Source organism: Pan paniscus, chromosome 9, assembly GCF_029289425.2.
Source record: "Pan paniscus chromosome 9, NHGRI_mPanPan1-v2.0_pri, whole genome shotgun sequence".
NCBI lineage: Eukaryota > Metazoa > Chordata > Mammalia > Primates > Hominidae > Pan > Pan paniscus.
In genome coordinates, this window is record NC_073258.2 from 3,567,472 (window position 1) to 3,595,466 (window position 27,995).

A 27,995-nucleotide genomic window follows, 5' to 3' on the forward strand; every position below is an offset into this window, starting at 1 on the left:
ATGCCCAGGGGTTTTGGGTGCCTGAGCCCAGGCCCCAAGAGGAAGCCCAGCACAGCCAGGGGTCACCAACACTGGTGGGGGGAAGTCACCCCAGCTGGACCCCAGCAGCGGCCCTGGGTGACGTCTGGCTGAGGGAGGAGAAAGCTGTGGCTGGGGCGGCAAGGCCTGGGTGGCCAGTTGGCCAGGTGCCCCGGGGCTCGGCCCAGCCTCAGACACGCAGGGGGCACTCCCCTCTGAGGGCCATGCTGGTGACTCAGACTGTTCAGAGGTCACGGTATGGACTGGGCCAGTGACTCAGGCCTGTCCTCTGCTGGGGGCTGGACACTGACTCACCCGCTGCCTCCTGTCTATCTGAGGGTGTAAGGAGGCCAGGCCTTCAGGCACTCACATGCGGCCCTGGCCAGGGTCCCGGTCACACCTGCAGACCCTCAAGCCCTTCCCTATACCCCACTGACATAACCACCTGGCCCTGGGATCTGGTCCCACCGCGGGGCCCATTGTCCACTACCAGGACCCTCCTCTGCCTTCATCAGCACCAGGCGACCTGGTGTCCACTCCTGGGCCAGGGCAGGGGAACCGTGGCTACACCTGGTCGAGTCAGACCTCCTGAAGCACCAGTGGCTGGGGTGGTCCACCTAACCCTGTCAGCCGCTCAGCCTTAAATGTGATCACTCACTCAGTCAGTCGTCACCCACTCACTCACTCACCCACTCACTTATTCACTCACTCACCCACTCACTTATTCACCCATTCACTCATTCATTCACCCATTCACTCACTCACTTATTCACTCACTCTCTCACTCATTCATTAATTCGCCCATTCACTCACACTTTCACTCACTCATTCACTCATACACTCATTCACTTATTTACTCACTCATTCACTCACTCATTAATTCACCCATTCACTCACTCACTTATTCACTCATAGACTCATACACTCACTCACTCATTCACTCACGCATCCACTCATTCACTCACTCATTTACCCACTCATTCACTCATTCACTCACTCACTCATTTATTCACCCATTCACTCATTCATTCACTCACTCACTGACTCATTGGCTCATTCCCTCACTCATTCACCCATTCACTTACTCATTCACTCACCCATTTATTCACTCACTCACTCATTTACTCATTCATTCACCCATTCACTCACTCACTGACTCATTGACTCATTCACTCATTCACCCATTCACTTACTCACTCACTCATTTACTCATTCATTCATTGACTCATTAACTCATTCACTCTCTCATTCACTCACTCACTGACTCATTAACTCATTCACTCTCTCATGCATCCACTCATTCACTCACTCACTGACTCACTCATTCACTCACTCATTGACTCACTCATTTGGTTATTCACTCATTCACTCACTGACTCATTCACTCACTCATTCACTGCTCACTTATTCACTCTTTCACTATCTCTTTCATTCACATTCATTCATTAACTCAGTCACTCATTCACTCTCACTCATTCACTTACTCATTTACTCATTCACTCATCTATTCATTCACTCATTCACTCATTCATTCACCCATTCACTCATTCATTCACCCATTCACTCACTTATTCACTCATAGACTCATACACTCACTCACTCATTGACTCACTCACTCATTCACTCATGCATCCACTCATTCACTCACTCATTTACTCACTCACTCATCCACTCACTCACTCATTCATTCACCCATTCACTCAATCATTCATTCACTAACTCACTGACTCATTGACTCATTCCCTCACTCATTCACCCATTCACTTATTCACTCACCCATTTATTCACTCACTCACTCATTTACTCATTCATTCACCCATTCACTCACTCATTCACTCACTCACTAACTCATTGACTCATTCACTCACTCATTCCCCCTTCACTTACTCACTAACTTATTTACTCATTCATTCACTCACTCATTCATTGACTCATTAACTCATTCACTCTTTCACTCACTCACTGACTCATTCACTCATTCACTCACTCATTCACTCACTCACCCACTCATTGACTCACTCATTCACTTATTCACTCATTCACTCACTCACCCACTCATTGACTCACTCATTCACTTATTCACTCATTCACTCACTCACTGACTCATTCACTCATTCACTGCTTGCTTATTCACTCTTTCACTATCTCTCATTCACATTTATTCATTAACTCAGTCACTCACTCATTCACTCTCTCATTCACTTACTCATTTACTCACTCATTTACTCATTCACTCTCTCATTCACTTACTCATTTACTCACTCATTTACTCACTGACCTGTTCACTCACTTGCTCACTCATTCACATTCATTCATTTTAACTCACTCATTTACTCATAGACTCACTCATTTATCCACTTACTTATTCACTACCTCATTCATTCACTCAATCATTTTCCCTTTCCCCACACTCCTGCCATATGTGAAGTGCTCTTTCTCTAGGCACCTGGGCTAAGACAGGACATGGGGAGGGAAAGGCACAGAAATGGAGAAGTAGGCAATCATAAAGAGCTTGGGACGGGTCCCTAGAGAGCTGGAAGCAAGTGCTCAGAACAGCCTTGAGGCACCTCTTCGACCCTAACCCCTCTGCAGCAGGACAAAGGGCCCAGCCCAGCCTCTCCCTTTCCTGCCATTCCTCCCATGGGAGACCTTCTGGTTGGACGCTCCACATGGGCAGTGGAGCAGCCGACCTTGGCTGGGGAGTGTGTGGCTGCCTGGGAGGGAGAGTCTAGCCACAGTGTCCAGCCACACACCTGTGGTCTGGGCAAGTGTTCATCACACAACAGCACCTTCTCAGCCAGAGCCCTTCAGGCCAAAGACTCACTGGGACCTTTCTGTGCTGGGACTGCTCGGACCAGTCAACAGCTTCCTGTCCAGAGGGTACTGAGCATTTCTGGATCTTGGTGGCCAGAGACCATCATGTGACTTGAACTGGCCCTGCCCGCCTGGGGCCAGGAGACAGAAGCACAGGTGGACTCCTGGGCAATGCTGGGAGGGGGCTGCATGGTGAGGGAGGGGTTCTATCACTTGCCTGGAGGCTGCTGCCAGGAGCCCCTCTCCAGGGAGGGTGAGGCTGGCTGGCGCTACTTCAGTGGTAGCATGTGGCTGGCCTGAGGGACGCCTTGGCTCACTCACTCCTCAATCACTCATTCACTCATTCATTCACTCACTCAATCATTTTTCCTTTTGCCACACTCCTGCCGCATGTGCTCTCTCTCTAGGCATCCGGGTAAGACAAGACATGGGGAGTAAAAGGCACAGAAATGGAGAAATAGGTGACCATAAGGAGCTTGGGATGGGGCTGGGGCCGGCCTCTCCCTCCCAGGCAGCCACACATTCCCCAGCCAAGGTCGGCAGCTCCACTGCCCATGTGGAGGGTCCAACCAGGAGGTCGGCCATGGGAGGAATGGCAGGAAAGGGAAAGGCTGGGCTGGGCCCCCCGTCCTGCTGCAGAGGGATTAGTGTCAAAGAGGTGCCTTAAGGCTGTTCTGAGCACTCACTTCTGGGCACCAGGAACTCGCAGGCTACTGGGCATGGCATGGTGCCCAGGGAGAGTCTAGGGTGGGGTATGTGGGGAGGACCCCTGCAGGCCAGGGCTTGGGGGGGCCCTCGGAAACTGGGCTCTACCCGGCAGACACACCCATCTCCGCCTGCCACCGGCCGCTGGCCAGCCCGCAGTGAGCACCCACTGTTTACTTGGGTGAGGGGGAACCACAGGCCCCGCCCTGCCCACCCACGTGAAGCACGGGGCTGGAGCCAGCTCTGGGGCTACAAAAAGCTCCTGCCACCTTGGGTCCCTCCTCAGAGGCTGCCGAGGGACAGGGCACTCTTCCCCGCCGTCCACACGATGAGTGTTGGCCGGAGGAAGCTGGCCCCGCTCTGGGCCCTGGCTCTCGCTCTGGCCTGCACCCGGCACACAGGTACGGCTCGGCCCCTGGCCGCTCTACTGGTCCTGGGTGGTGCGGTACTGAGTGGGCCTCAGGCAGCTCAGTCTTTGCCCTGGGTTCCGGGCAGGCTGCATGTGCCATGAACGGCTCCCAGCAGCATAGCCCCTGCCTGTGGCCTGGCCACCAACGAGCAGTCTCCCCTTGTGGGGTTGGGATCTCTGGGCTTTGGGGACCTCTGAGGCTGGGCCATTCCCTGAGGCAGGGAAGTAGGAGCTCAGATCTCGGGCTTTCCCTCCCAGCCTGGATGCCTGCACCTGTCCCCAGAAGCCGGCAGCACCCGGCCCACAGTATCTCCAGCTGCTCATGGCCCCTGCTGGGCCTGGTCGGGGCATCAGCCCCAGGCACCTGCCCTTGCACACCCCACACATGCCCAGTTCACCAGCTCACGTTCCCTGTCTGGGCCTCGATGGGGATCTCCTGCGGGGGCGGGGGAGGTCTCAGCCTCTGAGCTGGGATGTGATGGTGAGGTCCACAAGGGAACTGTTTCACCCCCGGCCTGAGGCTAAGAGGGTGATGGGGGAGGCTCCAGGTCCTGTGGTCTGGACTGCCCCTTGCTGGGCCAGCAGGTCCCTTCCTCTGCTTCTGAGGGACACCTGGGACCGGGTCTGCTGGTGACCATGTGCCCCCATGGGGTAATGGCTGACGTTGGAGGGGGGTGGGTGCTCCTGGGCTCCTGGAACAGCAGGGCAGGGACCTCAGCACTGCCGAGACTGCCACATGGCCCACCCAGGTCCCTCGCCCAGCCCTGTCCCCAGCCTCTGGCCCTCTGCCAGGCAGTCTCAGAGCAAGAAGAACCCTCTCCCAGTGTCTCCGTGCCGCCCTCCGCTGTGGCCTAGTCGGACTCTGCCCCGCCGTCCCTCGTCTGTACCACCCTCATCTCAGAAGCAGGAATTCTGTCCCGGGGCTGCTCCCAGGAGAGGGCGGCGCTGGGGCTGGGGTCTGCGGGGGCTCAGAAGGTGGGGGCAGGCCTGGGCCGGGACTAGATAAGTGAGGCTCAGGCCGTCATCTCCGTCTCCCCCACAGGGCTTACAGATGCTAACGCCCCCTCCGCCCACTGACGGATTTGATGCTGTGGGCCCCACTGGGGCCAGAGGGTGTGAGGGCGAGGGGGGTCTCCCAGCCTGGCCTGAGGACCCCATGCCAGTTGCGGGAACTGGAAAGCTGGGGCTGGGGTGCAGGCGAATCACAGCTTTCCCTAAGACCTCTCTCTGCAGGGTCCTGGGCTGGGCCGGGCGCCCCTCCCACCATGCTGGGGCTGTGCGGGGCTGTGCGGGGCTGTGCGGGGCTGTGCGAGGCTGGGGTCCAGTCCCACGATGATGGTGCTGTGCGGGGCTGTGCGGGGCTGTGAGGGGCTGTGTGGGGCTGGGGCTGGTCCCACCATGCTGGCTCTGTGCAGGGCTGTGCGGGGCTGGGGCTGGTCCCACCATGCTGGCTCTGTGCAGGGCTGTGCGGGGCTGTGCGGGGCTGTGTGGGGCTGGGGCTGGTCCCACCATGCTGGCTCTGTGCAGGGCTGTGCGGGGCTGGGGCTGGTCCCACCATGCTGGCTCTGTGCAGGGCTGTGCGGGGCTGTGCGGGGCTGTGCGGGGTTGTGCGGTGTTGTGTGGGGCTGGGGCTGGTCCCACCATGCTGGCTCTGTGCAGGGCTGTGTGGGGCTGGGGCTGGTCCCACCATGCTGGCTCTGTGCAGGGCTGTGCAGGGCTGTGTGGGGCTGGGGCTGGTCCCACCATGCTGGCTCTGTGCAGGGCTGTGCGAGGCTGGGGTCTGATCCCATCATGCTGGTTCTGTGCAGGGCTGTGCGGGGCTGGGCCGGGCTGAAATCTGGTGACATTCTACACATTAGCACAGTCTCTATGGACCCTGGAGATCAGCCTCCTGCAGGGTCTGCTGCTTGCAGGGAGGCAGGGTCCTCCAGGTGGTCTTGGGGCCGACCCCTCCCATGCCTTTGACTGCTCCAGCCCCTCAGTGGGATCACTGTACTGGACAGGGGTCCCAAGAGTGGCAGCGTGGAGGCCAGGGCCTGGCACGCTCGGCAGTGAGTGGGAATGAATAGATAGGGATGCCAGATCGGGGCGAAGGGTCCTGACGCCACCTGCTCCATGGGGCCAGGCTGAGGAGATGCTCCTGGAGGGTCTGGGCTCAGACTTCAGACTCACATGGACAGAGGCCTCCTAGGACCCCCCAACCCAGCACAGAGAGAGCCCTCGCCACGGGCCACCCCCACGCACTGTGGCCTCCCATCCCTCTGGTGTCCACGCTGCATCTGTGGCCGCAGCCTGAGCCCCCTCAGCCACCCTGCATCTGGGCTCAGCCCCCCTCCTCTTTCTGCAGGCCATGCCCAGGATGGCTCCTCCGAATCCAGCTACAAGCACCACCCTGCCCTCTCTCCTATCGCCCGGGGGCCCGGCGGTGAGTCTGAGCGTCCGGCCCCCACCCTAAGCCTGTCAGATTCCACCCTCCACCGTGTGGCACGGCCCCCAGGGCCACTGGTCTTAGGGTGGCTCCCCAGCTGGCCACTGCTGAGGACCAAACCTGGGGGGACAGGAGGACACCCCCACATCCATGGCCCTGGTCGGTCACACTACCTGCCTCTCCTTGGGCCAGCCCCCTGCAGCGCTTAGGCTCTGAAGGAGCTGCAGGGCGGGGCAGATTTGTTGTGCCTGTGTCCTGTGGGAGCCGGTCACCCTCCGGGGATCTGGAGCTGGGTCCTGCCTTGGTGTCCCCCCCGTTCACCTCCTGACGCTTCAGCAACACGGGCATCTCCCTTGGCGCCGGCCGTCCCCATGTGGCTCGTGCTAGCGGGAGCCCGTGGAGGCCCAGCAGCCCTGGCAGAGGCAGGGCAGGCAAGGGCAGCCAGGGCAGGGGGCTTCGGGCAAACTCTCAGATTGCATTTCTCCAAATCGGGCCAGACAGGCCTAATCTCAGCACCTAAGAGATTGTCTTGAGCCGCTGATGCAGACTCAGGTTCTGAGGCCCATGGGTATGTGAGAGCTGGCAGCCCCTGAGGACTTCTTCCTGGTGACAGCCGGGAGGAATGAAAAAGTCACCGAACGCAGGGTGTGTGGCCACAAGTACACAACGTGCAGCTGGTGAGTGGGTGGGAGGGGGCCCAACACGCAGCAGAATCCGGAGTCGGCTTCGGAGCCAGGAGCTGGGACCTGCTGACTCTGGAACGTCTCCTCTGGCTGCGGAGCCCCCGCCCCACGTGGGGCCGTGCGTGCATCCTACCAGCCCCTGTCTCCGCAGGGGTCCCGCTCCGTGGGGCGACTGTCTTCCCATCTCTGAGGACCATCCCTGTGGTACGAGGTGAGTGGAGCCCGGAGGCCTGGGTGGGGAGGGGTCATAGCTTTGCTGAGCTCCCCGCTCAGGCCTGGAGGTGCCGGGTGGAGAGGGGCCCCAGCTTTCCGGGTGACCACTGGGTGGGTATTGGAGCCAGAGGGCCCAGCATCTCCCTGCACACGTTTCTGGGACTTCCCAGACGCAGGAAGGACCCCTGGGTGCCCCGTCCAGGGCAGCAGCACCTGCTGCAGGACCCTGGGGAGCGGCAGGAGGTACAGGGCAGAGGCAGGGGGTGCAGGGCGAGGACGAGGGCGACGCCCCCAAACGCCATGCTGCTTCCACCGCAGCCTCCAACCCGGCGCACAACGGGCGGGTGTGCAGCACCTGGGGCAGCTTCCACTACAAGACCTTCGACGGCGACGTCTTCCGCTTCCCCGGCCTCTGCAACTACGTGTTCTCCGAGCACTGCGGTGCCGCCTACGAGGATTTTAACATCCAGCTACGCCGCAGCCAGGAGTCAGCGGCCCCCACGCTGAGCAGGGTCCTCATGAAGGTGGATGGCATGGTCATCCAGCTGACCAAGGGCTCCGTCCTGGTCAACGGCCACCCGTGAGTCTGGGTTCTGGGATGGTGGGGGCCACGTGGCGTGTGGGGTGGCATTTCCGGGTGGTCACGGGGTTTCGCGGTCCTGGGAGGGATGTGGACTTCTCAGGAAGCCCCTGAGAGCGGAGCTGGACATGGGCCCTCCCTCGTCCCCCGAGTGGCCCACCTGCCCCTCCTGGGATTGCCAGGCTCTTATTCTGCCCCTTCCTAGCTCCTCGTGACCCCCGAGCTCCAGAGGTCAATGTCCCCATCCCAGACGTGACTTCACGGTCACGATGACCGTGTCACATTTGTGACCGCAAGCATCTGCCCTGCCTGGGGTCTCTCCTCACTGTGCTCCCAGCCCCTCAGCCCTGCCTTCCTCCGCAGGGTCCTGCTGCCCTTCAGCCAGTCTGGGGTCCTCATTCAGCAGAGCAGCAGCTACACCAAGGTGGAGGCCAGGCTGGGCCTTGTCCTCATGTGGAACCACGATGATAGCCTGCTGGTGAGGCTGGGTGGGGGTGTCCCGGTGTGCAACTCCAGCCCTCGAGGGCCGGCCTGCTCCCACAGCCTCTCCGGAGAGGGTAGAAGGTGCCCTGGGCCCAGTCAGGGTCAGACTCCACTCCACACAGCAGGCGAGAACAGGTGCCCAGACACCAATGGTGTCCCGGGGTCTGTGCTCCCAGGATGGAGACTGCTTTCGGGGGTGTCTCTTCCGTGGGCCTCGGCCCCTCCTCGGAAATCTCAGGCTCGAGCCTTATCTGTCCATCTGCTCCTGGTGGGGATGGGTGTCTGATGTCTCTCCCATTGCAGCTGGAGCTGGACACCAAATACGCCAACAAGACCTGTGGGCTCTGTGGGGACTTCAACGGGATGCCTGTGGTCAGCGAGCTCCTCTCCCACAGTAAGGCCCCACATCGTCCTCAGCCCCTTCCTCAGTATCCCCTGGGGGCTCAGTGTTGTGTGCACACACACCCTCCGACACTCCGGGCACACACATGCACAGATACACGGATGCAGCTGCCCTCCCTCCTAGCACAGCACACACGTGCACACACGCGATCCCGTAACACCGGCCTGTCTCAGGAGTGCAGGCGGGGAGCAAATCGCCCATTGGGCCCCTTGCTCTGTGTGGCTGCTCTGGGTGGCGACCCCTGACTGCACGCCCTCTCCTGAAATGACAGACCTGCCTCCTTCTTGGTCTTTGAGTCTCTGCCACCAGGCAGTGGCCTTGCAAATGTGACCTGCACCAGCCAAGGCCCCACTCCCCGCCTCCCCCTGCCAGGCCCATGAAGCCCCATACAAGCCCCGAGTACAGGGTGTCCCTCTGTGGGGAACTGAGTCTGCCTGGGTGTCCAGCAGCCCTTGGCAAGGCAGGCTCAGCGCTGGGTTGGCTGGGTTCTGTGGACTGGGAGGTGTTCAGGCTCCAGCCAGCCTGGCAGGAGGAGACCAGGGTCCTGGGTCAGTTGAGGCCTCAGCCGGCGGCACCCTGTGGCCCGGACACCAACCTCCTGGGCTGTTTCTCCCCATCATTCCAGACCCCCTGAGGGTCCCAGCAGCATGCATGGGGTGGCCAAGCGGGTGCAGTCAGGACAACTCAGGCATCCAGATGGGGCAGGAGCCACCGATGGCCCTTCTAACCCCACCCCAGGGACCCGGCCCTGGGGGCTCTGCTGCTCGGGTGCTGGGCTGACGGGTACCGGGACCTGCAGGCAGAGCCCACCTCTGTGCTTGCCGCAGACACCAAGCTGACACCCATGGAATTCGGGAACCTGCAGAAGATGGACGACCCCACGGAGCAGTGTCAGGACCCTGTCCCTGAACCCCCGAGGAACTGCTCCACTGGCTTTGTAAGCCTTGGAGGGAACAGAGGGCCCAGCAGGTTGAGCAGGAGGGGTTGTGAGCCTGGGAACCGGTCCAGATCCCCCACCGAGGACTCAGACGGGCTGTGGCCTTTGTCCTAGGGCATCTGTGAGGAGCTCCTGCACGGCCAGCTGTTCTCTGGCTGCGTGGCCCTGGTGGACGTCGGCAGCTACCTGGAGGCCTGCAGGCAAGACCTCTGCTTCTGTGAAGACACCGACCTGCTCAGCTGCGTCTGCCACACCCTTGCCGAGTACTCCCGGCAGTGCACCCATGCAGGGGGGTTGCCCCAGGACTGGCGGGGCCCTGACTTCTGCCGTGAGTGTCCCGGCCCCCTGTCCCCCAACCCCTTTGGCAGGGAGGGCAGGGGCAGGCGGACGTGAGCCCTCTCTCTGCCTCCCGCAGCCCAGAAGTGCCCCAACAACATGCAGTACCACGAGTGCCGCTCCCCCTGCGCAGACACCTGCTCCAACCAGGAGCACTCCCGGGCCTGTGAGGACCACTGTGTGGCCGGCTGCTTCTGCCCTGAGGGTGAGGCTCCCCCGCCCCTGGGAAACACAGGTGCACCCCGGCAACTAGGGGGCTGTGCTCCCATGGCTAAGCCTCAGAAGAAGGACCCCAGTCCTAGTGTCCCGGGCCCCTGAGGCTGACTGAGGCCCCTGTCCCGGGCCCCTGAGGCTGGCTGAGGCCCCTGTCCTGGGCCCCTGAGGCTGACTGAGGCCCCTGGCTTGAGGTGTCCCGGACCCCTGAGGCTGGCTGAGGCCCCCGTCCCGGGCCCCTGGAGCTGGCCGAGGCCCGTCTCCTGGGCCCCTGAGGCTGGCTGAGGATCCTGTCCTGGGCCCCCTGAGGCTGGCTGAGGATCCTGTCCTGGGCCCCCTGAGGCTGGCTGAGGCCCCTGTCCCGGGCCCCTGAGGCTGGCTGAGGCCCATGTCCTGGGCCCCTGAGGCTGGCTGAGGATCCTGTCCTGGGCCCCCTGAGGCTGGCTGAGGCCCCTGGCCCAAGGTGTCCCAGGCCCCTGAGGCTGGCTGAGGATCCTGTCCTGGGCCCCTGAGGCTGGCTGATGCCCCTGGCTTGAGGTATCCCGGGCCCCTGAGGCTGGCTGAGGCCCCCGTCCCGGGCCCCTGGAGCTGGCTGAGGCCCCAGCTCGCTGTAGGGCTGCCATGTTGTTCCCCTGCAACGCCCACTGCGTGGACACAGCAGGCGCCCATCATAGGCCTGCCTGACCCCTGCAGGGACGGTGCTTGACGACGTCGGCCAGACCGGCTGTGTCCCTGTGTCAAAGTGTGCCTGCGTCTACAACGGGGCTGCCTATGCCCCAGGGGCCACCTACTCCACAGACTGCACCAACTGGTAGGTCCCAGCCCCCCTCCAGGCCCCCAGGATGTGCTATGGGACGGACCTGCTGGGGGTTGCGACCCAGGCCGGCAGGCGCCCTCGTCTGGGCTACGGTGTAGGCAGGCCTGGGTGAGACCCGGTCAGCCTCCTGACGCGGAGGCTGGAGGCTGGTCTCCTGGGGCCGGCACCCACGTGGCACCATCTCTTGCTGTCAGCACCTGCTCCGGAGGCCGGTGGAGCTGCCAGGAGGTTCCATGCCCGGGTACCTGCTCTGTGCTTGGAGGTGCCCACTTCTCAACGTTTGACGGGAAGCAATACACGGTGCACGGCGACTGCAGCTATGTGCTGACCAAGGTACGGCCTGGCTGCCTGGGGTGCTCGCCGGACAGAGGGGGCCCACGGCCAGCCTCCCACAGGCTCCCCCAGCTCGGCTGCATGTCACTGCTGCCCCTGGGGTCACCCTTGGGGGTCCCCGATGTTGAGACCTCAAGGAAGCACTCCAGCTCCCCAGCGCTAGTCCTCACAGGGCCATGAAGGCTGCAGATCAGAGCCTCCAGCACCCACCCAGCATTGGGCCTCACCCAGCACTGGGCCCTCTGCACCTTGGGCTGTTTATTTAACAGACTTTACTGTTGAGAATAGTTTTAGGTTAACAAGGAAATTGAGCACAAAGTACTCCTGCCCCAACACACAGTGTCCCCACGATGAGACCCTGCACCCAACACACAGTCTCCCCAAGATGAGACCCTGCACCCAACACAGTCTCCCCAAGATGAGACCCTGCACCCAACACACAGTCTCCCTATGGTGAGACCTGCACCCAACACACAGTCTCTCCCAGTTGAGACTCTGCACCCAACACAGTCTCCCCAAGATGAGACCTTGCACCCAACACATAGTCTCCCCCGATGAGACCCTGCACCCAACACACAGTCTCCCACGATGAGACCCTGCACCCAATACACAGTTTCCCTATGATGAGACCCTGCGCTGGGGTGGAGGCTGCACTGGTACCCTCACCTCCCAGGTCATGGTTGACATCAGGGACCCTCGTGGTGGTGAAATTCCACGGTTAAGACAGATGTGCAGTGTCTTGTTCCTGCCAGGAAGTTTCACGCAGACAGCTCCACTGCCCTGAAACCCCTTGGAGCTCCTCACCCCTCTCTCGCCCAGCCCCTGGCAGCTGCTGGCATTTGCACCTTCTGAGTGCTGTCTTTCCCAGAGGGTCCTGTAGTTGGCGTTGCAGAGTGTGGCCTCCCCAGGGTGCATGCAGACTTCTGTGTGTGCCTGGGTGTCCACACCTGGGGGCCTCCAGCACACCTCCCTCTCGGGGACTGGGATGGTGGAGTGGGGGTTTCTAGTGAGGGAGAGGAGCACAGCCGGGTGGACGGGCAGGGCCAGGTGGGCTGGGCGTTGGATGGAGTGTGAGGACCCCTGGTGTGTCATGTTCCGCAGCCCTGTGACAGCAGTGCCTTCACTGTACTGGCTGAGCTGCGGAGGTGCGGGCTGACGGACAGCGAGACCTGCCTGAAGAGTGTGACACTGAACCTGGACGGGGCGCAGACGGTGAGTGGAACCTGGCAGGGCAAACCCCGGGAAGAGGGAAGGGGCCTGTCTCTTCTGCAAGTCCCCTCTGCCCAAGCCCTTCATCCCTGGCGTGAACAGTGAGAGGCGGGGACCCTCTGGCAACACTGGCTGTGTCCATTACTTATGGGTCCACGTGACTGTCCCTAAAGGGAGAAGCTCAGGGCCGGGCCTCCCGGGCTGCCATACCTGACCCAAGGGGCCCCAGGAAGGAGGGACTGGGCGCACCTGCGGCCAGCATGGCTTCTCCACTGAAGTCAATTTATGTTTAGTTAATAACTTTGGTTTTCACTGAAGAATGAAAGGCATGGTCCTCGCAGAAAATTCAGAAAATCAGGCGAGCACAAGGCCACCTTGTAGGAGCCGCAGCTGCGGGGAAAGGCCTCCCAGGCACCTGCAGGCACATTTCACAGCCTCCGGGAGGCTGAGGTGCCGCAAGCCTGCCCCGCGCTCACACATCTGTCTGGCTGCCCTCAGGTGGTGGTGATCAAGGCCAGTGGGGAAGTGTTCCTGAACCAGATCTACACCCAGCTGCCTATCTCTGCAGGTGAGGGCGGTGGCCTCTTCCCCACCCTGGGGCTGCCTGGGGTCCCGCCCCACACCCCCCAGCAAAACCCTTGTCCTTTGTGTCCCCAGCCAACGTCACCATCTTCAGACCCTCAACCTTCTTCATCATCGCCCAGACCAGCCTGGGCCTGCAGCTGAACCTGCAGCTGGTGCCCACCATGCAGCTGTTCATGCGGCTGGCGCCCAAGCTCCGTGGGCAGACCTGCGGTAAGAGGGCTGCCTTCTGGGCTTGGAGCCCACCCACTCTGGCCAGGGCGCATGGTCCTCAGCCTGCCTAACCCGCCCCCAGGTCTCTGTGGGAACTTCAACAGCATCCAGGCCGATGACTTCCGGACCCTCAGTGGGGTGGTGGAGGCCACCGCTGCGGCCTTCTTCAACACCTTCAAGACCCAGGCCGCCTGCCCCAACATCAGGAACAGCTTCGAGGACCCCTGCTCTCTGAGCGTGGAGAATGGTACGGGTGTCCACGGCTCGCCTCTGTGCTGGCCGCCTGGCGCTGGTTCACCCGCTTCCATTTGGCACTGCAGGCAGCGAGGCCGGCCCTGCGTGTGCCTGTGAGCTGGGTGGGGTGGCTCACGAAGGGGCCCAAGGACAGGCTCATGGTGGGCGCCCACCCCGGCTTATGTGGAGCTTCAGGAATGTGGGGCATCTGCTTCAGGGTCAAAGAAAGGGTGCAAGTCTCTGTTGGTCAACATCGGCCCTGACCGCCTACCCCTGCACAGAGTGGGGTGGTGGGGACGTGGGGAATGGATTCACCCACTCACCCACCCATTCACCCACTCACCCACTCACCCACTCACCCATTCACCCACTCACTCACCTCACTCGCCGACTCAACCATTCACTCACCCATTTGCCCACTCACTCACCTCACTCACTCACCCACTCACTCACCTCACTCACTCACCCATTCACCCATTCACTCACTCACTCACCCACTCACCCACTCACTCACCCATTCACCCATTCACCCACTCACTCACCTCACTCACTGACTCAACTATTCACTCACCCATTCACCCATTCACCTACTCACTCACCCACTCACCGACTCAACCATTCACTCACCCATTGCCCACTCACTCACCTCACTCACTCACCCACTCACTCACTCACCTCACTCACTCACCCACTCACCCATTCACCCATTCACTCACTCACCCACTCACCCATTCACCCATTCACTCACTCACCCACTCACCCACTCACTCACCCATTCACCCATTCACCCACTCACTCACCTCACTCACCGACTCAACCATTCACTCACCCATTTGCCCACTCACTCACCTCACTCACGCGCCCACTCACCCATTCACCCACTCACCTACTCACCCACTCACCCATTCACCCATTCACCCACTCACTCACCCACTCACCCACTCACCCATTCACCCACTCACCCACTCACTCACCCACTCACCGACTCAACCATTCACTCACCCATTCACCCATTCACTCACTCGCCCACTCACCCACTCACCCACTCACCCACTCACCTACTCACTCACTCACCCATTCACCCACTCACCCACTCACCCATTCACCCATTCACCCACTCACTCACCCACTCACCGACTCACCCATTCACCCACTCACCCACTCACTCACCCACTCACCGACTCAACCATTCACTCACCCATTCACCTATTCACTCACTCGCCCACTCACCCACTCACCCACTCACCTACTCACTCACTCACTCACCCACTCACCCATTCACCCATTCACCCACTCACTCACCCACTGACCGACTCAACCATTCACTCGCCTATTCGCCCACTCACTCACCTCACTCACTCACCCACTCACTCACCTCACTCACTCACCCACTCACCCATTCGCCCACTCACCTACTCACTCACCCACTCACCCATTCACCCACTCACCTACTCACTCACCCACTCACCCATTCACCCATTCACCCACTCACTCACCCACTCACCGACTCACCCATTCACCCGCTCACCGACTCAACCATTCACTCACCCATTCGCCCACTCATTCACCTCACTCACTCACCCACTCACCCACTCACTCATCCATTCACCCATTCACACACTCACCTCACTCACTCACTCAACTTACTCACCCACTCACCCATTCACCCACTCACCCACTCACCCACTCACCCACTCACTCACCCACTCACTCACCCATTCACCCATTCACCCACTCACTCACCCACTCACTCACCTCACTCACTCACTCACCCATTCACTCACTCACTCACCCACTCACTCACCCACTCACCCACTCACCCATTCACCCATTCACTTACCCACCCACCCATTCACTCACCCATTCACCCATTCATCCACTCACTCACCTCACTCACTCACTCAACTTACCCACTCACCCATTCACCCATTCACCCCCTCACTCACCCACTCACCCACTCACTCACCCATTCACCCATTCACCCATTCACCCACTCACTCACCCACTCACTCACCCACTCACTCACCCACTCACCTACTCAACCACCCACTCACCCACTCACTCACCCATTCACCCACTCACCCACTCACTCACCCATTCACCCACTCACGAACTCACTCACCCACTCACCCATTCACTCACTCACCCATTCACCCACTCACTCACCCATTCACCCACTCACCCACTCACTCACACACTCATCCATTCACTCACTCACCCATTCACCCACTCACCCACTCAACACTCACTCACCCACTCACCCATTCACCCACTCACCTAGTCACTCACCCATTCACCCACTCACCTACTCACTCACTCACTCATCCACTCACTCACTCACTCACTCACTCAGTCATTCACTTCGCCTTCAGAGCTTGGGCGCCAGCCGTGGGGAGGTGGGATCCCATTTGCTGGTTCTGGCCTTCTTCCTGCAGCCTGGGAAGCCAGGGTCCAGTGAGCCCAGTGGAGGGGCCAGAAGGGCCTCGGTTTATCTGTCCACAGTGGTGGTCACTAGCGTCCCTGGAAGGCGGCACTGTGAGAGGCTGTGAGGGGCTGGGTGGGACATGCAGGAAACAAGAAAAGCCTCGGTTCTGGATGTTGTACCCTGCGTTTGGGGGAGCTTTTCCTAGGGGAGGGCGCCACACCACCCGGGCTGAGTGTGTAGCAGGATGAAGGGCCCAACATCAGACTGCCCAGAGAAGCTGGCACCCCAAACCCCACACCAGAGGCCAAGCTGGGTGGGATGAGTGTGCTGCCTGATCTTAATCCTAACCCTATCCCTCCTCTGTCCACAGAGAAGTATGCTCAGCACTGGTGCTCGCAGCTGACTGATGCCGACGGCCCCTTCGGCCGGTGCCATGCTGCCGTGAAGCCGGGCACCTACTACTCGGTAACATCTGCCGCCTCTTGGCCTGGTGGGGCTCCAGCCACTGAGCCTCATGGCTGCCTCCAGGAGGGCTGGGAGGGCACTGGTGGGCTCAGCAGGCAGGACTAACCTTTCTAGGCTGTGATGGGCACCAGGGGCTGGAACCCAGTCTGTCTGTCCAGCTCCATTCCCCACATCCCCACCCACCCATTCACTCATTCACACATTCACCACTCACCCACACACTCACCCATTCACCTACTCACTCACCCGTTCACCCATTCACTCACCCACTCACTCACCCATTCACCCATTTACCCACTCACCCATTCACTCACTCACCCACTCATCCACCCATTCACCCACTCATTCACCCATTCACCCATTTGCCCCCCCCACTCACTCACCTATTCACCCATTTACCCACTCACCCATTCGCTCACTCGCCCACTCACCCATTCACTTACTCATCCACTCACCCACCCATTCACCCACTCACTCACCCGTTCACCCATTCGCCCCCCCACTCACCCATTCACTCACTCATTCACTAACTTACTCACTCACTCACTCACCCACTAGCTCTTTCACTCACTCACTCATTCATTCACTCATTTCTTCACTGACTCATTCACTCATTTACCCACTCACTAATTCCTTCACCTACTCATCTACTTACTCATTCACTCATCCGCTCACTCATTTACTCACTCATTCACGAATTTCTTCACTCATTTACTCATTTACTCACTCACTAATTCCTTCACTTATTCATTACTCACTCACTCATCCACTCACTCACTCATCCACTCACTCACTCATCCACTCACTCACCCACTCACTCACTCATCCACTCACTCACTCATTCCTTCATTCATTCCTTCACTCACTCATTCACTCATTTACTCACTCACTAATTCCTTCACCTACTCATTCATTCACCCACTCATCCACTCACTCACTCATCCACTCACTCATCCACTCACTCACTCATCCACTCACTCATCCACTCACTCGCTCATTCCCTCATTCATTCCTTCACTCACTCATTCACTCATTTACTGACTCACTAATTCCTTCACCTACTCATTCATCCACTCACTCACCCACTCACTCATCCACTCATTACTCATCCACTCACTCATCCACTCACTGATTCCCTCATTCATTCCTTTACTCATTCACTCATTTACTCACTCACTAATTCCTTCACCTACTCATTCATTCATGCACTCATCCACTCACTCACTCACTCATCCACTCACTCGCTCATTCCCTCATTCATTCCTTCACTCATTCACTCATTTACTGACTCACTAATTCCTTCACCTACTCATTCATCCACTCACTCACCCACTCACTCATCCACTCACTCACTCATCCACTCATTACTCATCCACTCACTTACTCATCCACTCACTGATTCCCTCATTCATTCCTTCACTCATTCACTCATTTACTCACTAATTCCTTCACCTACTCATTCACTCACTCATTCATCCACTCATTCACTCACTCACTCATCCACTCACTCACTTATTCCCTCATTCATTCCTTCACTCATTGGTTAACCATGTTTATGGCATTTTTCTTGCAACTCCAGCCCTACACTAGGCCCAGGGGCTAAACTTCAGGGGTTTGTTGCCCACCTGGCCCCAGGGGCCAAATGAGAATTAGGCCAAGGCTGAGCTGATGTGCTGTGTCTGAGGCAAGCTGGTCTTGGCTGGACCTGTTGGGTCACAGAGATGAAGGATCTGGTCCTCCCAGTAACCCCTGCTCTGCACAGTGGTTCTGCTCCATGACATGCCAAGCAATTCTGCTGAGGGGGCAGGATGCCTGTGAGGACTCACAGAGGGGTCCTGGAGGCAGGAAGACCTGGGATGGGAGGACCCTGGCTGCTGGATGTGTGGCCTGCAGGGCGTGGGGGGCCACCAGGTGTGGGCTGGGGTCTCTGATGCCCCGATGACCCCCTTCCCTGCAGAACTGTATGTTTGACACCTGCAACTGTGAGCGGAGCGAGGACTGCCTGTGTGCCGCGCTGTCCTCCTATGTGCACGCCTGTGCCGCCAAGGGCGTGCAGCTCAGCGGCTGGAGGGACGGCGTCTGCAGTGAGTGCCTGCCAAGCCCAGCCCCTTTCCCTCGCTGGGTGGCCACGGGTCTTGGGGTGCCCCCAGTGTGCACAGGTTGCTCTAAGGGCCCCCGTCCTCTGTGCTGGGCTTGAGGGCAAGGAGCGCCCAGGTCAGTGTGGCCTTGGACCCGGCCGAGGAGGGGAGGGGAGGGTAGCCGAGAGGGCTGGGCACACTCACTGCTGGCTGCCCACTGCCGGGCTGTGTGTCCTGAGAATCCCCTCTTCCTGGCATCCCGCAGCGAAGCCTATGACCACTTGCCCCAAGTCAATGACGTACCACTACCATGTCAGCACCTGCCAGCCCACCTGCCGCTCCCTGAGCGAGGGGGACATCACCTGCAGTGTTGGCTTCATCCCCGTGGATGGCTGCATCTGTCCCAAGGGCACCTTCCTGGACGACACGGGCAAGTGTGTGCAGGCCAGCAACTGTCCCTGCTACCACAGAGGCTCCATGATCCCCAATGGGGAGTCGGTGCACGACAGCGGGGCTATCTGGTAAGAGCTCCCGCTGTGGACTGGGGGGTCCCTCGCGTCTCCTGGCCCAGGGTGAGGCTCTGACCACCATCTCCTCACAGCACCTGCACACATGGGAAGCTGAGCTGCATCGGAGGCCAAGCCCCCGCCCCAGGTGAGTGCCAGAAAGGAGGCACTGTGGCCCCCAGCCTCCTCATCTCCATAAGAAATCCTGAAAAATGGCTTCAGGGTTAGCCCCACCGCAAGTCAGCGGGGCTGGTGGTTGTCCATCAGCTGCTCAGTGTCAGGCATGGTTTGTGCCCTCTAGGCAGCAAGGGGGAAGAAGGGAGGGTGTGGGCGCACATATGACACTCACACCCACTCATGCACATGCTCACACACCCACTCATGCACACGCGGACACGCCCACTCATGCGCACACACCCATTCATGCACACACTCACACATGCACATGCTCACACACCCACTCATGCACACGCATTCACACCCTCATGCACACGCACTCACACCCACTTATGCAACACTCACACACCCACTCATACACACGCACTCACACCCACTCATGCACACACACCCACTCATACTCATGCACACGCTCACACACCCACTCATGCACATACACACCCAGTCATGCACCCACACTCATGCACACGCTCACACACCCACATGCACACGCACTCACACCCACGCATGCAACACACCCACTCATGCACACGCACTCACACCCACTTATGCAACACTCACACACACACTTATGGACACGCTCACACACCCACGCATGCACACACTTACACACTCACGCATGCACACACACCCACTCATGCACACACATACTCATGTACACACACTCACACCCACATATGCAACCCTCACACCCACTCATGGACACGCTCACACACCCACTCATGCACATGCACTCACACCCACTCATGCACACGCACCCACTCAGTGCACACGCACGTGGCACAGACACGTCCTCCCTGAACACATGTTTGAGGCACCGCAGCAGCCTGTGGCTGGGCCCCCTGACGGCCCCTCCCTCCCCAGTGTGTGCTGCGCCCATGGTGTTCTTTGACTGCCGAAATGCCACGCCCGGGGACACAGGGGCTGGCTGTCAGAAGAGCTGCCACACACTGGACATGACCTGTGTAAGCCCCTGAGGACTCCCCAATGACAGACCCTCCATCCGCCCCTGCCTGCTAAGGGCGCCTGCCCCCAGGGTGGGCAGTGGTGAGCCTCTGACACATTAGGCCATGGGCTGCCCCACGCCCCAGAGGACCCCTGCCCATGTGCTCCCGGACTCCCTGGTCCTGTGGTCCCTCCACTGTGGTGTGGGTGAGCTGTCCCTGGGAGGACCTGGCAGGCCCCGTGCCCTGCCCCATCACTCAGTGGTGTCTGCTGGCCCTGCAGTACAGCCCCCAGTGTGTGCCTGGCTGCGTGTGCCCCGACGGGCTGGTGGCGGACGGCGAGGGCGGCTGCATCACTGCGGAGGACTGCCCCTGCGTGCACAATGAGGCCAGCTACCGGGCCGGCCAGACCATCCGGGTGGGCTGCAACACCTGGTATGCCGGGGGCTCAAAGCCCATGGGGGGCGTCAGGCCCAGGAAACCAGAGGCCCTCCTTAAAGACGGGCGAGCCCCCAGCACAGGGGTCCTGGGAAAACGCAGGGCACAGACTCAGGGCTGGACGCCACCAGCAGCCCCAGCCAGGGAGGCCCAGTGGGCACGTGTCTATGGTGCCAGGTCCCCCCGGGGGTAGGAAGGCTGCACCCAGTCAGGCAGGCACCCTGTGTGTGCTCTAGCCTGACCCCCAGATGTCCCCCAGCACCTGTGACAGCAGGATGTGGCGGTGCACAGATGACCCCTGCCTGGCCACCTGCGCCGTGTACGGGGACGGCCACTACCTCACCTTCGACGGACAGAGCTATAGCTTCAATGGAGACTGCGAGTACACGCTGGTGCAGGTGAGCCGGCGCGTTTGGGGTCCTCACGGCGGCCCCCGTGGCCCGAAGCTGCTCACTGCCTCTCTGCGGCTGCCCCAGGGTGCACACAGGTTGTCCCCGCCTCATCCTCCTTGCGGGAAGGAGGGCAGGGCCTGCCTGGTCCTTGACGGCCTCTGCTTCCCCAGAACCACTGTGGCGGGAAAGACAGCACCCAGGACTCCTTCCGTGTTGTCACCGAGAACGTCCCCTGCGGCACCACAGGGACCACCTGCTCCAAGGCCATCAAGATTTTCCTGGGGGTGAGCGAGGCCGGGCGGTCGCGTGCCCTCCAGGAGGCTCCCATGGCAGCGTCTGGTCAGGTGGGCTGGGGTTCTTGCTGGGGGCCCTGAGTGACCCCTTGCCATGCAGGGCTTCGAGCTGAAGCTAAGCCATGGGAAGGTGGAGGTGATCGGGACGGACGAGAGCCAGGAGGTGCCATACACCATCCGGCAGATGGGCATCTACCTGGTGGTGGACACCGACATTGGCCTGGTGCTGCTGTGGGACAAGAAGACCAGCATCTTCATCAACCTCAGCCCCGAGTTCAAGGTGAGACTATGCCCCTCGTCCAGGCCAGGGCCGGCTGGAAATCTGGAGGTGGGGTGCGTGGAACAGGTGGGCAGAGACGAGAGGCACAGAGACACAGAGAGAAACACAAAGATGGAAGCGGGGTGGGAAGTGGGGGGGACGGAGCCTTGGCAAGGGCAGCGGGTCAGGAGACTCCTTGGCCGGGTGTCAGTGTTCTGGGGCCAGAGCAAAGGCCCGCACCCTGGCGGATTTGGCCGCAGCCTGGACACTGGAAGTCCAGCAGGGCATCCACAGGGCCGAACTCTTTCAGAAGGCTCTGGGGGCTCCTTTTGGCCCCTTGCATCTGCCGGGGTCCCCAGCGCTCCTTGGCTGTGGCCACATCGCTTGGATCGCCGCCCGGTCTTCACGCGGCCTCCTCCCTGTGACTGGGTCTAAGTTTCCCTCTTTTATAAGGACACCAGGCACTGGATTCAGGACCCACTCATTACCTCGATCTGCAAGACCCCATCTCCCAGTGAGGTGCCATGCATAGGCGCCGGGGTCAGGACTAGGCGGGTCCTTCGAGGCCACGTCAGCTTCTTTTTCTCCAGGAGGGGCTTGCGTCTGGCCCCGGCCCTCGGTGCTCAGCTGCACTGCCCGGGGCCTCCCCAGGTGTAGCTGGAGGTGGGAAGGAGGAAGCAGCACCTGTGGTCGCTGTTGGCCACCTGGGTGGGAGGAGGCGGCCACAGGGCAGGGTGGCCCTGGGTGGGAGGAGGCGGCCTCGGGGCAGGGTGGCTCTGGCCTTCTCGGTTTGCTGCACCCACCTCCACCTCTCCCGGTGCCTCTGCAGGGCAGGGTCTGCGGCCTGTGTGGGAACTTCGACGACATCGCCGTTAATGACTTTGCCACGCGGAGCTGGTCTGTGGTGGGGGACGTGCTGGAGTTTGGGAACAGCTGGAAGCTCTCCCCCTCCTGCCCAGATGCCCTGGCGCCCAAGGACCCCTGCACGGCCAACCCCTTCCGCAAGTCCTGGGCCCAGAAGCAGTGCAGCATCCTCCACGGCCCCACCTTCGCCGCCTGCCACGCACACGTACGCTGGCCGGGGGGTGTTTCTCTGGGCCCAAGGGGGTCATGGTGACCCAAGGAGCCCCCAGAAGGGAGAAGGGAATGGGGGCTGGGGGACAGCTGCCAACCAAGGGTGTGGGCTGCTGGGACTGGCGCTGGTATGGACTCGCGTGGAGGGGCTGGGCTTCCAGCTCTGACACCTGTCAGCTATGGTTTCGGGGCCCCGGGGGGTGTTAACCCTAAGGGCTGCCGAGGAAGCCCCAGGCACTGTGGATATCCAGATGGGCCCAGCCGGCCACTTGGGGATGGGCATTCGCCCTCCCTGAGCTCCACTGGAACTCGGCCCCGGTCAATGTGCCAGCATGGGCCCGGTCCCCAAGAGCCCGCTGGGTGGGTGGGGGGGTCCCTGGAACCTGAAGCCCCGTCTCCCTCAGGTGGAACCGGCCAGGTACTACGAGGCCTGCGTGAACGACGCGTGCGCCTGCGACTCGGGGGGTGACTGCGAGTGCTTCTGCACGGCTGTGGCCGCCTACGCCCAGGCCTGCCATGAAGTAGGCCTGTGTGTGTCCTGGCGGACCCCGAGCATCTGCCGTGAGTGCGAGTGGGCACCTGGGGAAGAACAGGAAGCGCCGGCAGCGTGTGCCCCACCACACTCGCCGCTGATGCGTGGGGTGTGGGGCGGGTGGGGAAGGTTTCCAAATAAACAGAAACACCTGGGCCCAGAGAGGAGGGAGTGGCTGACGGAGGGGTCGCTGGCGTGGTAGAACATTATGGGCAGTGGGGTCAGCAGAGCTGCCCAGCTCTAGAGAGGAGGGCGTGGCTGACGGAGGGGTCCCTGGCATGGTAGAACGTTCTGGGCAGAGGGGTCAGCAGAGCTGCCCAGCTCTAGGGAGGAGGGCGTGGCTGACGGGTCGCTGGCGTGGTAGAACGTTCTGGGCAGTGGGGTCAGCAGAGCTGCCCAGCTCTAGGGAGGAGGGCGTGGCTGACGGGTCGCTGGCGTGGTAGAACGTTCTGGGCAGTGGGGTCAGCAGAGCTGCCCAGCTCTAGGGAGGAGGGCGTGGCTGATGGGTCGCTGGCGTGGTAGAACGTTCTGGGCAGAGGGGTCAGCAGAGCTGCCCAGCTCTAGGGAGGAGGGCATGGCTGACGGGTTGCTGGCGTGGTAGAACGTTCTGGGCAGTGGGGTCAGCAGAGCTGCCCAGCTCTAGCCCACACGGAGCCTTGCCGGGAACGGGCACTGCTGGATCTGCTCTGACTGGAGACCCCACTCTGGTGGCAGCCTCCGTGGCACCCTGATAATTGGGGGGTCCCGATCTGGCCCACCCTCCCCTGTCCCCATCTTGCGATGGCCGGGAGGTGCAGGGGAGGGAAGCGGCTTTAGAACAGCCCTGGGGTGCGGGGCCTCTGCGAGTGAGTTCCTGGGACCCCACCGAGCCCTTCCTTCCTCCCTGCAGCTCTGTTCTGCGACTACTACAACCCCGAAGGCCAGTGCGAGTGGCACTACCAGCCCTGCGGGGCGCCCTGCCTGCGCACCTGCCGGAACCCCCGCGGAGATTGCCTGCGGGACGTCCGGGGCCTGGAAGGTGGGCTGGGGCCGGTCGGGAGGGGTGGCCTGGGCTCCGCCGCCTGTGGCCTTCTCCTGGCCCCTCGAGAAGCCTCTGTGGCCCCAGCTTCCAGCACATTCTGGTGCTGTCGGCGAGGCCCGCTGCTTGGGGGCTGGGCGGAGCCCTCCGGAGCGAGGCGGACGACACTCGGTCTGGTTGTGACTCTGGCCTCTTTGGCCTGCAGGCTGCTACCCCAAGTGCCCACCAGAGGCTCCCATCTTTGATGAGGACAAGATGCAGTGTGTGGCCACCTGCCCAACCCCGCCTCTGCCACCACGGTGCCACGTCCATGGGAAGTCCTACCGGCCAGGTGCAGTGGTGCCCTCGGACAAGAACTGCCAGTCCTGGTGAGTCCTTTGGTGGGAGGAATATGGAGCCTGCAGCATGCAGGGGAATTTGGCCACGGCCTGGGCTTTGGGTGGGGCTGGGAGCGGCAGGGCTGGGGACCTCCCCGTTACTGGAGTTGAAGCTGTGGGTCCTGTCCTGGCCCAGGCATCTGTGACATCAGCTTCTCAGGGACCAGCACCCCCATGTCCTGAGTCCCAGAGGCGGGACTGGGTGTAGGGCTCCTCTGGGCAGAAAACCAGCACAACCTCTGGGGAGCAGGCTCGAGGGGCTCAGGGGGCGGCAGGGTGAAGCTGGGCTGAGATGGAGCCCCAGGGTCCCCACCGGAAGGATGCCCATTAAAATCACCCCTGGAAAGTAATGGCTCCACTCTGGCACCCACCTCCCCTGGCCCCCGACTGGAGGGGCCCCACGAGGGAGGGACCTTGGGCTGACGCTGGAGAGACAACTGCTGGGACCCAGGTGGGGCCGGCCTCCTGTCCCCCAGTCCGGGGGTGCAATGCAGTGCCCAGGGAACTCCACCCCTGTTGGAGCTGCTCCCTGCCCGCCGTTGGTAGCATGGGATGCCCGTGGAAGGCACACGGCTGCCCCCACGCATCGGCCTGCCCTTCTTCCTTGTCTCCAGCCTTTGTACGGAGCGCGGCGTGGAGTGCACCTACAAAGCTGAGGGTGAGCGGCCGGCAGCCCCTGGGGCTGGGGTCCGGGGGTCTCTGTCTGCGCCCAGCCTCTGATGGGCCTGGGCCCTCTGTCCCCATAGCCTGTGTCTGCACCTACAATGGACAGCGCTTCCACCCAGGGGACGTCATCTACCACACGACGGATGGCACGGGTGGCTGCATCTCCGCCCGCTGCGGGGCCAACGGCACCATTGAGAGGAGGGTCTACCCCTGCAGCCCCACCACCCCTGTCCCCCCAACCACCTTCTCCTTCTCCACACCCCCGCTTGGTAAGGCAAATGCGGCCGAGGAGCCCCAGGGTGAGCCCCTCCCACTGCCTGGCACAGCTGCCCTTGCTGGACGCTGATGTCACAGCAGCTCTGGGCATGGGCGGCAGCCCCTGAGGATCAAGAAGGGATCGAGGAGCAGGGAGTCGGGCTCGGGGATGACCTGCTGTTTCCCCGCCAGCCACCTGCAGTGGGGAGGGCCTGGCCTCCAAGTCACCCCAGCAGGCCTGGCGTCCAAGTCCTGCCCTCAGCAGCCCCCGGGCCTGGCCTCATGGGGGTGTCAGGGGTCTGGCAGCCCAGGCTGGCCCCGGGGATGCATGGCTATCACTTGCCTCACACTGCTCAGGGCTCAGGTACCCCCATGTCCTCGCCCTCTTCTGGGGGATGTCTCAGGGCCCCAAGGCATCATCTGAGCTTCTCTGAGAGTAGAAAGCTCTGGAACTCAGGTGTTCTGGGGCACAGATGTGTGGACCCTGCTCAGGGCATGGCCTGGGAGCCACTTCCCTAAAACTCAGTCAGTTCGCCTGGCTCTTCAGAACCTGTGCCGCTCATGTGGGTTCTGAGCAGGGACCGTGGGTGGGGACAGGAAGACAGACCTGCTGGCGCAGCTCCAGACCGGTGACAGAGCCGCAGGGAGGGGCGGGGGCGGCCCCCAAGTGCCGGCCTCTCATGCTCAGCTGCCTTCTCTTCTGCCCACAGTCGTGAGCTCCACGCACACCCCCAGCAATGGCCCAAGCAGCGCGCACACAGGCCCTCCGAGCAGCGCCTGGCCCACCACAGCAGGTACTTCTCCCAGGACGAGGCTGCCCACAGCCTCTGCCTCGCTGCCGCCGGTCTGTGGGGAAAAGTGCCTGTGGTCACCATGGATGGATGTCAGCCGCCCTGGACGGGGCGCAGACAGCGGTGACTTCGACACACTGGAGAACCTCCGTGCCCATGGGTACCGGGTGTGCGAATCACCCAGGTCGGTGGAGTGCCGAGCCGAGGACGCCCCCGGAGTGCCGCTCCGAGCCCTGGGGCAGCGTGTGCAGTGCAGCCCGGATGTGGGGCTGACCTGTCGTAACAGGGAGCAGGCATCGGGGCTCTGCTACAACTACCAGATCAGGGTCCAGTGCTGCACGCCCCTAGCCTGCTCCACCTCTAGCAGTCCAGCCCAGACCACTCCTCCAACTACCTCCAAGACCACTGAAACACAGGCCTCAGGCTCCTCAGCCCCTAGCAGCACACCTGGCACCGTGGCTCTCTCTACAGCCAGGACGACACCTGCCCCAGGTACCGCTACCTCTGTCAAAAAAACTTTCTCAACTCCCAGCCCTCCGCCAGTGCCGGCAACATCAACATCATCCATGTCGACCATGGCCCCGGGGACCTCCGTGGTCTCCAGCAAGCCCACCCCCACCGAGCCCAGCACATCCTCCTGCCTGCAGGAGCTTTGCACCTGGACCGAGTGGATCGACGGCAGCTACCCTGCTCCCGGAATAAATGGTGGAGATTTTGACACATTTCAAAATTTGAGAGACGAAGGATACACATTCTGTGAAAGTCCTCGAAGCGTGCAGTGCCGGGCAGAGAGCTTCCCCAATACGCCGCTGGCAGACCTGGGGCAGGACGTCATCTGCAGCCGCACGGAGGGGCTGATTTGCCTGAATAAGAACCAGCTCCCACCCATCTGCTATAACTATGAGATCCGCATCCAGTGTTGCGAGACGGTGAACGTGTGCAGAGACATCACCAGACCGCCAAAGACCGTCGCAACGACATGGCCGACTCCACATCCAACCAGAGCTCAGACCCAGACCACCTTCACCACACACATGCCCTCGGCCTCCACAGAGCAACCCACGGCAACCTCCAGGGGTGGGCCCACAGCAACCAGCATCACACAGGGCACCCACACCAGACCAGTCACCAGAAACTGTCATCCCCGGTGCAACTGGACAAAGTGGTTCGACGTGGACTTCCCGTCCCCCGGACCCCATGGTGGAGACAAGGAAACCTACAACAACATCATCAGGAGTGGGGAAAAAATCTGCCGCCGACCTGAGGAGATCACCAGGCTCCAGTGCCGAGCCAAGAGCCACCCAGAGGTGAGCATCGAACACCTGGGCCAGGTGGTGCAGTGCAACCGGGAAGAGGGCCTGGTGTGCCGGAACCAGGACCAGCAGGGACCCTTCAAGATGTGCCTCAACTACGAGGTGCGTGTGCTCTGCTGTGAGACCCCCAGAGGCTGCCCCGTGACCTCCACACCTGTGACAGCTCCTAGCACCCCTAGTGGGAGAGCCACCAGCCCAACTCAGAGCACCTCCTCTTGGCAGAAATCCAGGACAACCACTTTGGTGACAACCAGCACAACCTCCACTCCACAGACCAATACAACCTATGCCCATACAAGCAGCACAACCTCTGCTCCTACAGCCAGAACAACCTCTGCTCCTACAACCAGCACAACCTCTGTCCCTACAACCAGCACAATCT

The 27,995-nt window shown here is 61.1% G+C and overlaps 1 protein-coding gene across 1 annotated transcript in view; it reads left to right on the forward strand.

The window, feature by feature from the left end:
• The first annotated feature begins 3,865 nt into the window (after positions 1 to 3,865).
• MUC5AC (mucin 5AC, oligomeric mucus/gel-forming) overlaps positions 3,866 to 27,995 on the forward strand; it is a 43,287-nt gene continuing 19,157 nt past the window's right edge. Inside the window, exons 1-31 of the mRNA XM_063608031.1 lie at positions 3,866 to 3,938; positions 6,294 to 6,371; positions 7,209 to 7,268; positions 7,589 to 7,850; positions 8,214 to 8,328; positions 8,637 to 8,727; positions 9,564 to 9,673; positions 9,788 to 10,001; positions 10,089 to 10,214; positions 10,916 to 11,033; positions 11,234 to 11,372; positions 12,474 to 12,584; positions 13,080 to 13,149; positions 13,239 to 13,376; positions 13,459 to 13,623; positions 16,406 to 16,500; positions 18,458 to 18,584; positions 18,844 to 19,099; positions 19,180 to 19,232; positions 20,126 to 20,226; positions 20,489 to 20,640; positions 20,903 to 21,041; positions 21,206 to 21,319; positions 21,429 to 21,608; positions 22,417 to 22,656; positions 23,066 to 23,222; positions 24,083 to 24,211; positions 24,417 to 24,579; positions 25,203 to 25,246; positions 25,335 to 25,523; positions 26,220 to 27,788. Coding sequence (XP_063464101.1) covers positions 3,866 to 3,938; positions 6,294 to 6,371; positions 7,209 to 7,268; positions 7,589 to 7,850; positions 8,214 to 8,328; positions 8,637 to 8,727; positions 9,564 to 9,673; positions 9,788 to 10,001; positions 10,089 to 10,214; positions 10,916 to 11,033; positions 11,234 to 11,372; positions 12,474 to 12,584; positions 13,080 to 13,149; positions 13,239 to 13,376; positions 13,459 to 13,623; positions 16,406 to 16,500; positions 18,458 to 18,584; positions 18,844 to 19,099; positions 19,180 to 19,232; positions 20,126 to 20,226; positions 20,489 to 20,640; positions 20,903 to 21,041; positions 21,206 to 21,319; positions 21,429 to 21,608; positions 22,417 to 22,656; positions 23,066 to 23,222; positions 24,083 to 24,211; positions 24,417 to 24,579; positions 25,203 to 25,246; positions 25,335 to 25,523; positions 26,220 to 27,788 — 5,578 coding nt within the window. The remainder of the gene's footprint in view (positions 3,939 to 6,293; positions 6,372 to 7,208; positions 7,269 to 7,588; positions 7,851 to 8,213; positions 8,329 to 8,636; positions 8,728 to 9,563; positions 9,674 to 9,787; positions 10,002 to 10,088; positions 10,215 to 10,915; positions 11,034 to 11,233; positions 11,373 to 12,473; positions 12,585 to 13,079; positions 13,150 to 13,238; positions 13,377 to 13,458; positions 13,624 to 16,405; positions 16,501 to 18,457; positions 18,585 to 18,843; positions 19,100 to 19,179; positions 19,233 to 20,125; positions 20,227 to 20,488; positions 20,641 to 20,902; positions 21,042 to 21,205; positions 21,320 to 21,428; positions 21,609 to 22,416; positions 22,657 to 23,065; positions 23,223 to 24,082; positions 24,212 to 24,416; positions 24,580 to 25,202; positions 25,247 to 25,334; positions 25,524 to 26,219; positions 27,789 to 27,995) is intronic.